At 49.8% G+C, this 18347-nt stretch overlaps 1 protein-coding gene across 2 annotated transcripts in view; it reads right to left on the minus strand.

The window, feature by feature from the left end:
* LOC111855146 (plexin-A1-like) overlaps positions 1–18347 on the minus strand; it is a 147187-nt gene that overhangs the window by 14207 nt on the left and 114633 nt on the right. Inside the window, exons 13-23 of one of the 2 annotated variants that reach the window (XM_023833862.2) lie at positions 17928–18079; positions 16770–16890; positions 15690–15826; positions 14143–14310; positions 11230–11323; positions 10133–10369; positions 8951–9094; positions 8012–8246; positions 4716–4858; positions 2463–2719; positions 1009–1075 (exon numbers count right to left, since the gene is read on the minus strand). In XM_023833862.2, coding sequence (XP_023689630.1) covers positions 1009–1075; positions 2463–2719; positions 4716–4858; positions 8012–8246; positions 8951–9094; positions 10133–10369; positions 11230–11323; positions 14143–14310; positions 15690–15826; positions 16770–16890; positions 17928–18079 — 1755 coding nt within the window. Of the gene's footprint in view, positions 1–1008; positions 1076–2462; positions 2720–4709; positions 4859–8011; positions 8247–8950; positions 9095–10132; positions 10370–11229; positions 11324–14142; positions 14311–15689; positions 15827–16769; positions 16891–17927; positions 18080–18347 lie in introns of both variants that reach the window. The other variant, XM_072712861.1, reaches the window with a different exon arrangement.

The following is an 18347-nucleotide window of genomic DNA, read 5'->3' on the forward strand; positions in this document are numbered from 1 at the left end:
TCACTAGCCCACAAAAAAAGAGGCAAGGAGAATTTCAGAAATAAAGGGCCCCCCCCCCCCCCTTTATTCCATTTACCCGCAGTGCTTGAACAAGGCACTAAAGCAGCTAGTGCAAATCAGGCTTATATAGCGCTAAACTGATATCCAGAGGGCCCAGGAGCCTGGCCCCCAATCCGCCAAAGGAGCCCTGGACACAATGAAGGCACGCTGTGCGAACGAGGCTCTCACTTTCCCTAAGTCACTGGCAGCCTTAAGCGAGGGGCCATCCAGTGGCAGAAGAAGGTATGCATCCAGAAGGCATGGGATGGTGTGCTTCTCAGGGCCCCTGCACACTGACACACACACTGCCTCGGCCAGACGACCCCCTCCATAGATCTGACCCACACTCTATAAATAATGATCCTACTGCTTTTGGTCTGACTTTTATCATGATTATCGTGATTACACAGGCTGTAGCAAACCCCCCAGATTCCCCACAAAGCACTAGGACCCCCCCTGCCCCAAAACTGAAGATATCTCTCTCCTTAAAGCAGACATGCAGCTGAAGGAGCTGGAGGTGCCCAGGCACTCAGTCACACACTTTCAGCTAGAGAGAAGCGAAAACACTCATGGGAATTTTACCTACATAAAAATGTTCTGAGGTGGGTCTAAGCAACTAAAGGTGGGCGGACCAAGACATCTGATTGGTTGGTCCCGACTCCTATAGTTGCTTGGACCCACCTCCTCTACAGTCTGATTGGTTATGTCTCTGAACTACTCATTTTGCATTCTGCCCTCAGATCTTTTCTGGGTAAGTAAAACTCCCATGAGCAGTGAAAACAGGAAAGGTACGCAATGAAATGGGGAGCAATTGGGGAACCGGTAAACAAAGAAAGAAAAGACACATTCGATACTGACTTCAAAGCTGAACGTCCAGATCTGAAGGTAGGAAGGAAAGTGGTGAGTTCTGCCAGGGCCGCTGAGGACAGCGGAGGGTGCAGGTCTGGGGGCTGCTGCTCAGATACATACCTTCAGGAACTTGTAGAGCAGGAAAGTGAACCAGTTTGTCAGCATCTTCTCAGCCACCGACTCAGTCCTAGGAGAGACGAAAGAGAGACATGGAATTAACATCAGGAGAGACACAATCAGGTTGATGCGACAGCAGAGAATCATCCACGCCCGGAAAATGGCACATGTCACCTGATCCGTTTACTACACAGTCAGAAGACTCGCTCACTTCCATGAATAAATAAATAAAAATGGTAAACATCCCTGAACACACGACCAATCTTCATTAAAAGGAGGCAATTAGCATAATTAGGCAACTTCTCTCATTAATCATAAACCTGGTGCATAATAATGACCCACGAAAGGTCTAACTGAAAAGGAGTAATTAAAAGCCTCTGTAATTAACGGACGTTATTACTCCTAATTTGTTAACAACTCTGAGAAAACGCGCAAGTGAGGCTTGCTTAGGAAGAACTTAGGGGAGCAGTTTGTTTTTCCTCTGCTTTTTACCCCCCCCCCCCTCCCCCAGCCACCTCTGCTGCTTAATTATACATGTAGAGAATCTGTCTTTACAAAGACCAAGGTGCACGGATATGAAGGAGGCCGGTGCCTTCATGCTCTGTGGGGAAAGCTGGATGAAAGATTACCAGTGGGGGCCAGGAGGGTCTGTTCCCAGTGTGGGTCACCCTGTCTGTCCCGGCTCCAGTGACCTGCCACCCTCACTTCTCTGTGGTTTACTTGGTGCTCGTAGGATACGCCGGTCACAGAGAACACTGCTGTGTCAGCGAGCGGTGCCACGCTTAAGCAGCTAAGCTTCTGACTCAGAGGCTCCCTAAAAGGTTCTGCTGTTGAACCTTCAAAATGGGTAAGTGATTGGGTATCTACTGCTTCTGGCGTTACGCAAACACATCACAAGACGATGAGGTACACATGATAAGTAGAGTTGTATCTTCAAAAAACAATAAAAAATGTAAACATGAAATGTACACACAGTAAAATCATATGATAAAGACAGGCAATGGTGATCCTGATCTGTACTGGCTTACTTTATCAGTATACGGTGCAGGAATTTGTTTGCCAAGAACCATGGGCCCAAAAAACAAAATCAATGGTTGAGAGTAAGAAGTTCCATAAAGCCACTGAGAGTTATGGGAACAGTTTCAATGGGAAAGGAGTAATCTAATATAGAGTGAGGAGGGGCGATTTCCCAAAACAATCCCTGGGCTGCGTTAGTGCTGTCAGGACCCAGCTGCTTCCAGACTGTGGCGCCTCCTGCTGCCACTCAGATGCATTACAGCCCACCTCTGTCAGCACTGACCCTAGACCGGCTGGCTGTGTTTGTGTGTTTGTGTGTGTGTGTGTGTGTGTGCGTGTGTGTGCATCCTTGCAGTCCGTTAAGAAAGCAAAAAGCAAGCTGCAAAATGAAAAATGGAGGGCACCAAATCCCTCTGCCCCCAGTGAGCCCCGGAGCTCACCGACGCAGCAGCAGCTTGGGGTGGTTCTTGCTCTCCAGGTTCTTGTCGATGAGGTCGGAGAGCAGCTGCTTGAGGACGCCGGTGGCGTACTCCATCTCGCCCTGCAGGGCGGTCATGATCAGCGAGGCCACGTTGCCGCGGTCGCGCATGGAGAAGGAGCGCTGCGCCTCCAGGGTGCGGATGAAGGTCAGCAGGAAGTGCTTCTTGTTGAGGAGCTGGCCGAACAGGGTGAGGGCCTTCTCCACGTTGGCGGGCACCTGGGGGTAAGGACAGCAAGTGGGGGGGGTGAGATAATGTACTGAACAGTAGGTAAAAGACATGGGTTTGAGTGCCATCTACTATATAGAGCCTACGGGGAGCTTCTCTGCATTCAGCCCATGAGCAATGGTACCCAGCTGAGTAGGTTCAATATAGCTTTACAGCTGAGAAAGGAACTCTGAAAAGCAAACAGGGGTAAAACAAAGAGCATACTGCACACATCAATCAGTCAAATCAGTCAGTGAGACACAGTCGTGCGGGTTGGTTATTCGTTATTCATAAATCAATACAACAGCATCGAGGCACAGAGAGACTAGACGCTTAATCAGAACCCCGGGCCCAGGAAGGGAGAGAGGCCAATGGAGACAGAAAGGAAGACCAATGCCGCTAGAACCCCCCCCCCCGTAGGAGAGAGGCATGACCCCCGTATTCAGGGGGGGGGGGGGGGGCACAGCCCACTTGTCCCACAGGCTGGCACCTGTCACTTCCAATCAGGCCCACAGTCTGACACCTCATCCCTGTTCCAGAACCAGCCTCACCGGCAAAGAAGATGGAAGCAGGCCAGGCAAAGACACAAGGCCATTCCGGAGACCTGCAGTCCCACCCGATCTCCCCCTCCCTTGAGTTACTTGTAAACACAAGCATAAATTCAACGCTCCAGTCACATAGGCATTCAACCGTCATATTCCATAACTTACACCCCCCCCCCACCACCCCCATTTTTCAACTACACGGCTTAATAAAGTGCTTCAATTTTCATTGCGGAGCAAAATGAAATTTGCGTGGCCCCCAGGGAGCGGCGGGTTGCTTTAGGGAGAAGGGATCTGGCAGGAGAGATGAGGAGCTGAACAGCGCGGTACGGCCTTTCCATTATGCTGGGACGCAAGGGGAAATTCAATAAGAGACACGCCCCCAACACAACCAGAAATATATAATCAGTTGCTCTTCATGCCTGCCTCAGATTATACAGAGGTGCGGTGCCTCAGAGACAGCTCACTTTTGGGGGCTCAGTGTCTCAGAGACAGACTGCATTTGGGGGCTTGGTGTTTTAGAGACAGGCTGCTTTTGGGGGCTCGGTGCCTCAGAGATGGCCAACTTTCAGAGGCACCGTGCCTCAGAGACAGTCCGCTTTTGGGGGCTCAGTGCCTCAGAGATGGGCCACTATCGGGGGCTCAGTGCCTCTGAGACAGGCCACTATCAGGGCTCAGTGCCTCAGGGACGGGCCACTGTCAGGGGCTCGGTGCCTCAGAGACAGACCACTTTTGGGTGCTCAGTGCCTCAGAGATGGGCCACTATCGGGGGCTCAGGGACTTGCCATTTCAGATACGGGCTGCGTTCAGGGGCTTACCATTTCAGAGATGGCCCAGTTTTGGGGCACAGCTCCTCTGAAATGGGCTGCTTACGGGGGCACAGATCAGGAGCTTGGTGCCTCAGAGAAAGGGTGCTTACGGAGGCACAGAGACGGGCCACTTTCAGGGGCTTCTATAAGACAGGTCACTTTCGGGGACTTAGCACCTCGGACTTGGGCCTCTTTCAGAGGCTCAGTGCCGTGGAGACCGGCTGTTTTTGGAGGCGCAGAGACAGACCAATTTTAGGGGCTTTGTGCCTCTGAGATGGGTCGCTTTCCGGGACTTGGTGCCTCAGACACAGGCTGCTTTCGGGGATTTGGTGCTGCAGAGATGGGCAGCTTTCCCGGACTTGGTGCCTCGGACTTGGGTCACTTTTGGGGGTTCGGTGCTGCAGAGATGGGCCACTTTCCAGGCCAGGCGTCACAGAGACAGGGTACTTTTAGATACCTGAGGCTCACTGATCCCTCTGCTCCACATTTCTCAGTGATGCATCATAAATTTGGGCTGCACCTCCTCAAACAGCCTCCCTCCACATGCATGGAAAGCCAGAGGCAGACTGAGGCAGACAGAGCAGTGTTGGCACGGAGCCGCGCCCGCCCTTAGGGGTTGACCGAAGAAGCGGTGCCGACAGTGTACTGACCCGTACCTCCATCTCCTTGAGCACGGGGTGGTCCTCGATGCCAGGGAAGAGCACTCGCATGGCGTAGGTGCGATAGTCCAGGAAAGGGATGCCGGCCCCATCCAGCTCCTGGGTCAGCTCGTGGATATCGGTCTGCAGCTCTGCAAAGGCTGGAGAACACAAGAGAGATGCAGAGAGACGGGCGTCAGCCACAGGCAGGGAGAAGCGAGAAGTGTGCAACACCTCCCTCAGCACCACCCTGCCTAGGAGGAATAGAAGCAGGTGAACAGATCAGGGTCGCACAGGACTTTCTCCCATGTGAGCAGAGCAAAAACCTTCATACGTGTCCACAGAACTGTGGTGCTTATGTTAACAGCTGTGTCAGCTGTGGATGTATTTGCTTGACACCTGGTCTGTGAAGAACCACACCTGATCTGAGGCAGGTAGGACAGAAAACCTGCTGGATATTGGCACTCCAGGATCAGGGTTAACTACCCCTACATTAACACAAAGTGAGTTACAACTTCCGCTGAATTTCTGGTTTATATGTGCTGTCTGTCCATTAGCCCCAGTGGTACCAGTGTTACATTATTACTACAGCTACAAACAATACAGCTTGCATCAATATAGGGTTAAGAACACATTATGCTGTAAAGAACCTTTGTCAGTCTTAATATCCTTACATTCGGTTTTCATGACCTATTGTCCAATACCAGGTCGCGTCAAGCTTGGAGCCTATAAGGATGTAGGTGAAAGGGGATGCCTTACACGACATGCATAAACACACACACACACTTAGGCCAGTTTAGGGACACCAATTCTCCCTATTTCACGTTCAACCGTGGGAGTAAACAGGTGTGTGCAGAGGAGACCCATGTGGGCTGAGGAGCGTGTGCAAACGGAACACACACCAAGTCAGGAGCAGGAATCACAGCCACACCTCGCGAGCCGTGAAGCTACAGCAATACCCAGCATGCATCTGTGCTAGCCAACAATGCCGTCCACATGCAATATAATAATTCATGCGACAACATGCTAAAATACCAAACAATATTGGTGGATGATTAGAGAAACCAGTAGCTTCTACAGGAAGACCATGTAAGGCTAAATGAAAGCTCAGCACCCACACACATCACAATTAACAAAAATAGATGAATATATAGGAAAGCAGGTCGATAAAATAAGAAGGTGCCTGATGGAATTAATGCGACAGAAGCAAGTGGAAGAAGTTGAGATGGATGTAGAAAAGATGCTTATGCCAAAGAGCCAAATGCGTGACAGAAATCAAGAGGAAAATCAGGAGTGCTTTTTTGTCAAAGGGATTGCAGATTAAGCACATGGGGAATGGTGAGTGAGTTACTGGGTGTGAGCCAGACAGCCTATAGGGACTGGGCAGAGTTTGCCGAGACGGCCGCTTCCCAGCTCGCCCCTGAGTGGGAGCAGAGCCGCCTGGTGCTTATCTACCATCTTTAATTACCAATCGAGGACGCTGTTCTGACACAGGCAGTCTCTCTGGCTTTTGTTTCATGGGGAAAGAGAGAGAGAGAGAGAAAGAGAGAGGGACAGAGGTGCTTCCCTTTTTAGAACAGTTCATAAAGAGGGAAAGTTAATTAATTGCTTGAACGATTAACTAATAATGGGGTTTGCACGTTTCATGCGTAATTTCCTCCAGCTGCTGGGGACCGGGCTACTCAGCTTGCGGCTCCCGCTTCCCTGGGACCCGTGCAGACGGCCCTCCTGGTCTCGTAGCCTGGTCTCGGCTGCTTGGGATGGCCGTAGCTCAGCAGTGAGGTGATGGGCCAGATGAGAAATTTAAACTGCACTCAGTTACACAGTGCTGGGATTGGCTGTCTTTGTGGGGACCCAGCCCGGGCCCATGAGCCGCACGGGGCCCCCTGGTGGTGACAGACTCTAAAGGCTCCCGGGCTGCTGTTTAGCAGGCTGTGGCGCTGCCTGGATCGGCCCGCCCCACTCCTAAGCACATGCTGCACGGCTGCCCTGCCAGTGTATCCCCCCCCCCCCCCCCCCATGCACCTCGCTTGCTGGGGGGGGTCCTTCACAACTCAGAATGGCAGGAATATCCCTTTGCCCCCCCGCACCCACCCCAGGAGCTAATTGCTTCACACATCATCTGAAATGAGTGTTATGAAAAGGCACGCGAGAGGCTGATTATCATGTACTTAGAGTTCCCTGCATATTTGTGAGTACACAAGCTTAATCCATAATGCCAGTAAATCACCGCAGATGTGGAAGCCTGCCAACACACCGGCTAAACTGATAACTGCGTAACGACAAAACGTTTAGATTAAACGCCTCTCTGCATATCCTGGCGAATCTGAACTACCCTCCCACAAAAAGTCTCCATGGTCCGTGAATGAACCCGGCGACAGACCGTGCCTTCTGCAAGAAACCGACAAGTTGTGACCAGCCACCCCTCCCTACCACCCTGAACCCAACCCACCCCCCCACCCCCCTGGCATGGCCACTCCCCGGCGAGCCGGCCGGCCAAACTGTCAGTCCCCACGACTGGGCCCACAGCCGGCGGCTGCATCAATCGGAGCTGCCAGACGCCCATTCTTAAAGGGCAGTGCAGGAACAGGTGCTCTGCTGCAGGACTGCGGGCTGTTGGTGCTTTTTCTAAGCCCCCCCCCAAGCAGATTTTATGTCAGACTTCCAGCAGATTTGCTCTTGCTTGTCATTGAGATGAATAGACACTGAGCAACAACGCATGCTGCTTCTCTCTCTCTCTCTCTCTCTCTCACACACACACACACACACAGATTTGTAATTATATCTTTGTGGGGACTCTACATTCATTCATATGGGGAAAACTCTAATCCCAACATGACGACCTTAACCCCTACCCAGCCCTAACCTTAACCATAAGTAACCAAACAAAATACAAAAAAAAAAAAACATTTGGCATTTTTAGGCTTTTGATTGCAGTCATAGATTTTTATTGAGTTTCCCCTTGTGGGGACTGAAAAAATGTCCCCACAATGAAATTATTACAAAAATACACATGCACGCACATACACAGATATGCACACACACACTCACACACAGCAGAACATGCTCTAGCCAGTCTTTGATGATCTTTAGTGCTGGCCTGCACCCACCAAGAGAGAAGCAGGAGGTAAAAGAATGACTGAGTACTCATCAGGATGGAGAATAGTGGTGGGTGAGCAACATAGAGGGGTGAGGGGCAGCATACGGGGGTGGGGGGCAGAGAGAGGATGGCTTAGAGCTTTAAAGGGAAAAAGATGAGATAAAAGGACCGGAAGAGATAGAATGAAAAGGAGAAATGCGAGCACCAGTCGCACCTTCCTTGCACTCCAGCGCCACCCGGGACTCCAGGTTGTCCATCTGCAGCTGCAGGCGTTTGAGCGTTCGGTCGGCGTCGCGTGACTTGCGCTTGTAGGCGATGAGCACGGCGATGATGACCAGCAGCAGCAGGCCGCCGCCGCCGCCGATGCCGATGATGGCGGGCAGAGTCAGCAGGCTGTCCGAGTAGATCTGCAGTGTGCCAGGCGAGTACTCGAACCCGCCCGCTCTGATCTGTGGCCAGACGAGAAAGGGAATCCAGGTCAGGAGATTCATTCGTCCACCTCCGTACTGCAGCAGAAGCCTGACCATCTTCTCCATAGACTAGAAACAGACTCATCTGAGCATTAACTTAAAGGTGCGTCTAATGCAGGCCGGCCCAAGGTACCTGGCTGGGGTCTCGATTTAGGGAACCAAGCCACATGGGACAAGAGAAGCACCGACATACATGCAGATAAAGCCACCAAGGCACCTCTCCAGTCAACCCCCCAGTCACCATGACCATGGTACACCGCACCATAGGTGCCAGACGAGATGGAGTTGCTCCGTATGTAGGTTACTTTAGAGGCAGGGAGACAAACATCTGTGGCCTTCTTTTAAGGGATGCCTCACAGCTAGAGAGAATGCAGACTGCTGGGAAATGCAAGGAGACAGCTCTATTTTAATCCACCTTATAGATGAACAAAACAGACCCCCACAGGTAGGAAACCTACTCTACACACAACATTCTGTATCAGACGTATAAAAAAAACCTGAATTCTGAACATATTTATGTGTAACCAAATTCCACAGATAAAAATGGACACTGATCCACCCATTTTGTAAAGCAGGTCCCTTCACTGCAGAACAGCGTGTGAAGAGGAAATCGCAGGATTATTACATGCATCACACTGACACTATTGCAGTTCGCAGGTTAAAGCGAGGAGGGTCATACTCACTGTGACTTTGTGCTGACCCGTGAGGTTGGGCCACTCGCAGAGGAGCTGCGTGTCGGACAGAGTCAAGACGCAGGGGGTGTCGCCGATCAGCACCGTGTAGTTCAGCCGCGAGTTCCCGGGCACCGGGGGAATCAAGTTCCGACCCTTTAACGTGGGAAGGTGAAATATGCCAGTAAACACATACGCAAGCAAGCCAAATTTAACACATAATAACATCTCGAAGAATGCTTTTTTTGATTTGTCATCTTGGCAAAACTTACTGTTCGGAAGTATTTCCGTAAGCAAAATTTATGTAGGCAATAGGACTGTGTTGTGACAGTGGACATATAATATAATCCTGCTGTGTTCACATGCTCACCGTGAGAGAGAGAGAGAGAGAGAGAGAGAGAGAGAGATGGAGGGGGCGATTGCAGCAAGCTACCCCCCACCTGATACACCATCGCAAATTCTGACAGGATTTACACTTTCAATATCCCCTCACATCAGCCTTCGTCTGGGGGTGGGAGCAAATGCTCTATATATGCATTTCTTAGCACTGGACGAGTCTTTTGCAGAAAAGCCGCTGTACACAGTGTGGCCAAGAGATCCAATTAGATTGGTAAATAACCTCTGAAAACAGAAATCCTCCTCTAGAGCAGATAAATTTTACATAACCCACTTGGTTTAGTGATGAAAAATTAATTGCATAAAAAATGCAATGCACACATCGGGCACACTGCTGATTATTTAATGCAATTGACTTTTTTTTCCATTTTTACTAATGTGCGGGTTGTACAAGCAGAGTGGGATTTCAACATCGGCAAGGGTTTCTTTGAATTGTCATTAAGCGGTGGAATAATGGGAGAGCAGGGCCGTTAGGAGAGCAAACGCAAACAGCAGAATTTCAAAGGCTTTAAATGATCAGGAAAATAAAGAGCGGCAGTTGCATGTGAGACGTTTGTGTGCAAAACGGCACCGGGCTGCGGTTAATTCGCTTAATTCTTCGAGCAGAATGCAGTCTCACTGCAGAGGAAGGGAGATTCATCAGGAATAACAAAACAGTCAGGGCTCCATGTCACGCAGCACTAGAGAGAATGCCAGCTCACCATCACAGCTGCACAGGCACCCCTATAATCTCCAACAAGCTACTCAACACACAACTCCAAATGCTATGGGGGGGGCACACAGTGTGGAGGTGTCTACCTTCAGGATGAGTGGAGAGCTTGGTTTGAGCTCCAGGACACCAGTGGGGCTCAGAGGCTCAAAGACGGGGTCGGGGTAGTAGCTGAAGGTCTCGTTGACCACCAGCACCGACTGCACGTTGTCCATGTAGAAGCCGATCTCGTCGGGCCGGCTTCCGAGCTCCGAAAAGCCTTTCTCCGAGGCTGCCACAGAAGGTGCCGGGCAGACCATCACTGTGTTGTTGTGGACCTTGCAGAGCTACAGAAGGAAGAGCCAGCAAACGCGGGCACTCGGTGATCCAATCGCAGCCAAGTGAAGCCCCCTTTCAACTCATAGTCACATGCAGTCGTTAACCTGCTTTGAAGACCGTGGTAAAAGGTTCACTGGTCTGTCGACTAAAAGCACAAACAGACCTGGAAGCTCAAAATTTTCATGCATCTTGAAAGACGACAAGCAGGTGCAGCACCTCAATTTAAGCGAAGCCCTTGTCTACAATCACCTTTCCTGTCTTTACAATGTAACTGACCAGCCCATTTCTGCACTTCCCAGAAATCCCTCCCTTCCATTTCTCACAACATAAAGTCATCCACAGGAAGCAATTGACAGCATTTCCCTGACTTGAAGCAGGTGCCGGAATGAATCCTGATTTGCTCAGTCTACAAGCATGCAATTTCTGTAATAAATGGCAACGCAGACTGTGCAGCCGGCTCGCTCTAAATTCCTAAATGCCAAGTAGAAAGTCTCTTGATAAGGTTGGAAAAATAACTTTAGAAAAATAACATTCCTTTCAAGCGTCATGCTGCTGCGTGTGTCTGCTTTTTAGGATGAACAGGTGTAAGCGAATAAGGTATATCTAAATAAAGAGCAGTCTGGCAGTATTTTTCTTTGCAGCTGGAATTCCCAAGGCAGAACATGAAATACGTACAAAACAGAAATTGTTCTCGCTTTAACATTATACCCCAGGTGTAACCTGGCAGAAAGGTTAATAGGGCCCTCAGGTTTCAGGTACCGAGGGAGTTTCTGTGGCTATAGTTTATCGCCGGCTGACATTTAAAAGGTTAACCTGGTGCAGTGGGGGTAGGGGAAGGTGGTGGGGGGGGGGGTTCTTTGGTACTCACGTGAAAAGACTCGGCAGAACCGAACTTGGCACGGATCTTAGGCTCCCGAATGGTGGCCAGGTTTGTGCCGCTGATGGTCAGCAGGGTGCCTCCACTAAAGGTGGGGGGTGGAGGGCGAGAGAGGGTGGGGGCGAGAAGGAGAACGGTTTCAACAATCTGCCGGGACAAAACCGTCACAGACACACCGAGGCCGGCTTTGGCTGAGACAGGCCCAGCTGGCACCAAAACCAGGTTAGACAAAGAGACGTTTCTAACCGTTTACATTTGGTTACCTAGCTGACGGGGACACAGAACGATCCAGAGAGCACCTTTCATGTAGCTGCATGCCAATCACCTTCCTCAGGGATACAATAGTAAAGTCCTCCCTAGAACTTAAACCTTAGGGTTAGAAATTCCATTTCCTGAAATGCATAAAGAAAACCTGCCCAGTGCCCCACAACCTGCTTATTACTCACACAGCCCATGCCATTTTGAGGGGAGGGGACTTTAATGACAAACAACAAAGACCACTACAAACTGGGACCATAATCAATGAGAATAAAATGATAATCAGTTCTCCATTACTGTCCCCCCAGCTAGAGTCCATTTTACTGCATACCTGGGCAGCTCCGGGAAACATCTGAAGTCAGTCCATTTTATGGGCTCCTCCTGCAGTTAATGTTATTTATGTGGAGTCCCAACACCTAGGGTTTTTTTTTTTTGCTCTAAAAGCCCTTTTAACTCAGGTAACGCTTCAGGGAATAACCAACGTGATTTTCAGAACAGATTCGCTTCCGTACGTGTGGTGACTATCTGCGTGCATCTTGTTTCCTTCAACAACAAGGCTCCTCTGGGGCTTCTCGGAGCGCTTACCAAACCTGCTTTCTTATTTATTCTTCCACTCTCACACGTCGGGAAAATAAACCGAAGAGAAGGACAAAGGACGGTACTGTGGGCTCCCAGCGGCGGCTGATTTCCTCTTGCCGCTTCGCGGAAACGTTTACAAACAGCCATTTCGATGGCCCTCGACCACCCTCACAAAAATGTGGAATAGATGTTGGTCCAAGGACATTCAGATTAATATTTGTGTCCTTGCATTCATGTCCAAAACAGATCCTGGTACAAATACAGCAATGCTGAACATCCATCCACGTAGACGCTGCATACAAGAAAAAAATATCCAGCCCTGAGTAACACAAACGCTAAAACATTTCTGATATTGTTATTCTACCATCGCATAGCTGAGGTAAACATCACAAAGAATGTTATGCTTTGGGCTCTTGGCTATACACAAGGCTCAGAGTAATCAACAGGTGCTAAGCAGACAGAAAGCCATGCCCGCTGAAGACCAACAGCAGCATAATACTCCCGTTTGAAGAGCACCCCCAAGCTGGGTTGACATGTACCTCCGCTGGGCTGGCTGAATGATGACAGGGCGACTCTGTGGGAGGAGCTACTGACTTTGGAAGGCCGTGGGAGTGGGTGGCCAGGACGTGGGAGGCGGTAAGCCCAGGCTTGAACCAGGTTGGTTGTTTCCTCTGCCACGGTCGGCATAGGGAAAGGCTCCGTGTATTTCAAGGAAGCCGAGCAGATATTCTGAGAGGGAATCAGAAGGCAGGACCAAGACATCTGATTGGTTGGTCCCGTCTCCTCTATAATGTGATTGTTTATCTCCCTGAACCAATCATTTTTTCTTCTGCCCTTGGAACATTTTTATGTAAGTAAATCTCCCATGATAGCACTGCAAAGGGTCTGGTGGAGCAAAACTCAGTGCAGAATGCTCACAGCTGCATTTCCGGGCTGGTCTGGCTCTAGGCTTAGACCCTTGGTGGACTGACCTGAGGACCATGGGGCGTGGGACTGTGTGGGTCGTGAAAACACTCTGGAGCACCTGTCTCTCAGAGATGGACATGAACCACTTGACCTACAAAGTGCCTAAAGTCTTTGCAGGTCTTAGCTTTTCTCTCCTATAATGGCTACACCCTGTGAGCACAGACACCCGCAAGCAGAGAAGCAACTTCAGCGTCTGTCATGAGCTATGCCTTGGGCTTCTGAGAAAATCCTCCCCTGTGGTTGGCCAGAGATGCATGAGATTCCTGCCACTTAAACACTGCCTCGCTTACAGGGGTCTTATGAAAAATTGATAGGAATCGAAAATCCAGTCCGCGTGTTTATAATACAGCGTCATCGATTCAAAGCCACCAATTCGGCTCAAATTTAGGACACCGATAAACATACCACAAATCGATACCTCACTATTACTGCACGATTTTCTCATGCCAAGATCAAATGATCAACTTCAGGTACCTAGAGTCTTGGATGATTTTTGCAGTGCAAAACACTTGCTTTGAAAACATTTAGAATGTCTTTACTTCAGAAGTAGGACACGTTAATGCATGTTAAATCAATCTAAATTGTATCAAATCAGAGCTGAATCAAACAGTATCACATTTTTATTGAATTGTATTGAAGCATCGCTGAATCCCAGTGAACTGAATTGTTATGTTTAATAGTATCTTTTTTGCACGGTATCGTAGACCGCATCGTCTGGAGGATGCATTTGGCATCACCTGGGAAGGAGATGCAGAACCTCCTTTGTTTAGGGTATGACTGAAACACTACAGGATGTACCTTCTAGGACGTACCTGCCTCCTGGATTGAAGTCCCCCATTCTTGCTTTCCATTCATTCTGTATTTCCCCCTCACACGTAATACAAAACACAGCTGGTATATGACACACATCTTATTTCATTCTCTAACAGATAACATGTGTGTTTCAGTGTTTTATTGAGGCATTCCAAGTTGATTGCTGCATTGATCTCTTAATCCCTCCTCACATTTCAAATACCCATTTACTGTACCCATACTAACCGCATAGCAGTCAGTATTAACACGACACTGAAGTCGATTGGCTTATGAAATTAGGAGTGTCACCTGGCGATGCTCCAGTCCGGGTCAATTTTAAGAATGGTCGGGTCCTCGGTGTAGTTGAACTTGACCTCTGGGTTACGCAGCTCAGCCCAGTTGATGTCCACCATGACTGGCGCCCCACCAGGACTTTGACCGGCGGGGGTAACACACACAATCTCTTTGGTGTTCCTCCTAGGGAGATGCAATGGGGGAGGGGTGACACAACCTTCAGACGAATGGGAACTTCTGTAACATCGGTCACGTTTCCCATCATGCACTTCTGCCTATCCCCGCCCCCACGAACCCAGTCTGGCTGCATTAAACGGTGTGTCGCTGTCCTCCCATAGGTTCCTTTTCTTTTGGGCCACGCCTTCTGGGCAGGCATGCGTTTCACTACCCTCCAATGACCAAAGGCATGTGCACAGGCTGTGTTACTAATGCCATTTACTCCCAGAACATTTCTGTGTCCTACTCACCGTATTTACCATAATACTCAAAGCTTGTTTTCTATTAGCCGGAAAGGCCAAAGCAAAACACGCCTGCCCAACTAATGTACATGCATTGAGATGGAGGCTGCATGTGTAAATCCCAGTGTGTCCTGTGCTTGTAACGCTCACAGATAAGCACACCTTGATGTAACATGTGTCTATGAAATGACCGTTCTTTCTCCAGCAGGGAGAAACGTAAATGCCATCTCTCCCAGGTTTTTGATGGCAGACGTGCAATGCCTAGCGCCGACGGGCTCCTCTCTCATCGTTGCCATGGGAACCCCCTTCCATAACACTCGTCGTAGAGCGACTCTCTGAAGACGGTACATATTTTGACAAGGCGTTTGTCTCAGGCACAAAGGACAAGGAGGAACAAGAGGAGAGTGGGGGGGAGAAAGCAGAATGGGGATATGTTGCCAAATTGCTGTTAAGGCAGAATATTAGAAATATAAGTGAATATATTGAAATGAATGCCACCAGAGGTAGACTTGGAAAAGATGGTCGCGAACGAAATGCATGGCAATGGTAAGAAACCACTGAAAAACCAACGGCGTGATAGCAATGTCAGTCACGTATCAAACCTGACAGGGTCAACTGAGATAAGCCTAACCACAAAGCCCAGCAAAACTGACCAGAACCCATTAAACCTCACCAGTAGATTAGTTTTCATTGCAACAATGACAGAGGCTTTCATTCCTCAGTAGTAAGGCAGATTTTTGATTTTTTAAATCCCTGGCTTACTAAATGGGCAAACATTGTGGATTTCCATTAACATCAAAAGAATGCATCAGTGTTTTACGTATAGAGGACCAAAACAAAGACGTTTCTCACACTAGAGTACTGGCTCCTCTCCAGAAGGATACGAGCAAATACGCATTATTCAGCGAGTGGGAGGGAGGCCTCGGCTTGCTTCCCTCCGCAAGAAATCCGGTGCTAGGCGACAGCACCGCAGTAATCCGCTCATATTCCCACAACAGGTGACAATGAGGTTGGGGGCAGAAGCCGGAGAGGGGCGAGGGCGATGACAACCTCGTGGTGGGGGGACGGAGTGGGTCGCAGGGGTTTTGGACACAGCAATCTCACCTCTCAAAGTGGCAGGTGTTCAGGCCAATGTTGATGGACACAGCACTGCCGGCGTTAAGGTGGTTCCCTTCGATGGAGATCCTGGTGCCCCCTGAGAGAGGACCCTGGGAGGGCTGAACACGGGAGAAGAACGGCGTCTGCAAGGGAGCCCAGCAAAGATGAGGGTTAAGACTCAGCCAAATAAAGGTGCCCCGTGACTAGCGAAGCCAAAGAGAAACGCAGCCGTTGATGCCTGTGCTACACTGTCTTGGTGTACCCCGTTTTACGTCATCTTCCATTGCCAAGACCAGTTCCAATACTCAAGAATAGAAGTATGGAGGACCGTAAAAAACACTGGATGTTGGTCTTGCCCCGCCCAAATTATCAAAAATTATCAAATTATTCGCCAAATAAAACCAATCCCATAATTCACTGCTCCCAAAGTTCGCGTGTCTTAGCAAGACTGGTCTCCCCAAGACCATAAGTACACCCCTTGTGTTCTTGGTATTGAGAAACGCCCATTGACTCTTTGGCCTAAACCCTAGAATGATGATTATTCTTTAATGGTTTTCACTGTTCTTTGAGCCAGAATGGCTGACAAATATGATCATCAGCTTCAGCCCTTACATGAATGACAAAAGCAAATGTTGCCTTTGCAAGGTTTCAGCTGCAAGCAAGCATTTACTTCATATATTAAACTGCTTGTAAGAGCTGTATGAATTTGACACTTAATTTAGGTTATCCATGAGTTTGCAGTTTTAAAGTTACAATAAAGTTCCTTAGCTATTACACTACTTTCTGCCTGGTTTTCATATTAAAGAAGCCCCAGATTTCATAACCTCAAAGCAGCTCTTTACAGCCTTAAAGATCTACCTTGCGGTATTTTACTTAATCAGCATCAGACCTGGAAGTCGACCAAAATCATTCTGGGTGCTACTTGCTCTGCCATTAAATCCTGTGGAAAGATACTTAACCAGGGGCTTTGGAGTAAGGACATCCAAGAGTGTGGCTGACAGGTGCTGTGTAAGCACTTTCTGCACAAAGTGTCTGCTGTCTAAATGGCGTAAAGCGCAAAGAGCTGGGTCCCAGCCCCGACGTTACCACGAAGGTGAAGCTCCTGGGGGAGACGGCTCGGTACTCAGGCTGGCAGTCGCGCACGCACACCTCCACCGGCGCCTCGTGGACCCGGTAACCTGTGGCATCAGCCAGCTGGCACACAATCCTGGGGGGGGGGGGGGAGGGTAGCATGAACGTGTGGTGGGAACAAGCAGCAGCGTTAAAGAAGACCCCCCCTCAGCTGACCTCCGCGATCAGTGCCAACCCCACGGCTGCGGCTACGGAAGCACCTATTCTGTGATTGATTGGACATGCCTGGATGTTCTCCTCTCGTACACCATGACTTATCACCGGTCTGCTTGGAGAGAGGTGATGCTAAATGCTGCTCCAGGTCCTCAGCCCCTGAGACAGCAGATCTCCTTATGTAGGTTATGGATTTCATTCCTCCTGCTGAATCTCCGACACTCTCCCTCAGTGTGCTGGTTTAAACCCGAATGCAAAGGATTAATCCCGAGTGCCCCATCACCGGCACTGCGCACGTGTGTGTGTGTGTGCGTTTGTGCATGTGTGTGTGTGTGTGTGCGCATTTGTGCGTGTGTGCTAGACAAAAACTAAATAAAAAACAGCCCAGAGTCTGCAAATCAGGAAGATGCCATTTTTATGAGGACATCTGAATATCAAAAAAGGTGGGAAAACAATAATGATGTCTGTGAAACAACACAGAGGCACAAGGAGGCTTCAGTGTATCCGACACGCTAACACAAGTACATGGTGAACGCAACCAGGGATCCTGATGTTTACACAGGTACGCCATGATGCATCTCAGCGAAACAGCGCGACTTTCGGCTCTGCCTGCTCTGACCGGGGTGAGAGCCTGTGCTCCCAGGGCCGTCTGGGTGTTACGTGGACAGGAATAACCACAGCCCCCCCCCCCACTCCACATACATCTGCAGTCCTCTTAACCAGCAGGGAAAATGTGAAAGCGCTGTTAGTACCGGCACAACCCACCCCACCCTGGTCACTTCCAGCAGGTTTATCTGGGAGACACGCAGCAGATGGTACCAGGCCCCACCTCACCATTCCTCTCACCACCGTTATCCCCAAGACAGATGAAGATGGGAAAAAGATGCAGAAGCTCAGAGGGCCAAGAGAAAAAGAGGAGGATAGACAAAGGAAGAGGGAGGCCAAGGTACGGGGACTCACTGCTCAGCCCGGATGTACTCGTCTTCAATGGGGTGGCACAAAACCTTGCCCAGCCGCACACCAGACTGGATGTCCCGGAACTGGAGGCCCAGGTTCTCGCCAGTGATGGTGAGTCTGGTGCCCCCCTGCCTCGGGCCAGTCTCTGGGAAGAGCTGCAACACAAACACATTGGGGGTTGGAGAAATAAAGCGACACACAGTGACTGACGCCAGGCAGAGGACCCCGCAGGACGGACGGGGCGGAATAACACGGCAGACAGGCACGCTCCTCATACGTCACACGGACAGACGGCCTCCTGCTCCCCTGCTCCCTTTAGATGCCAGCTAACAGCCACATATGGGGAATACAAATTGGACACGGGCGAGCGGCGGTACCCTGCATCCCATGTCCCTCCCTCGGAGACAGGCCCGGATCCAGACG

This window comes from Paramormyrops kingsleyae, chromosome 6 (assembly GCF_048594095.1).
Source record: "Paramormyrops kingsleyae isolate MSU_618 chromosome 6, PKINGS_0.4, whole genome shotgun sequence".
NCBI classification, from domain to species: domain Eukaryota; kingdom Metazoa; phylum Chordata; class Actinopteri; order Osteoglossiformes; family Mormyridae; genus Paramormyrops; species Paramormyrops kingsleyae.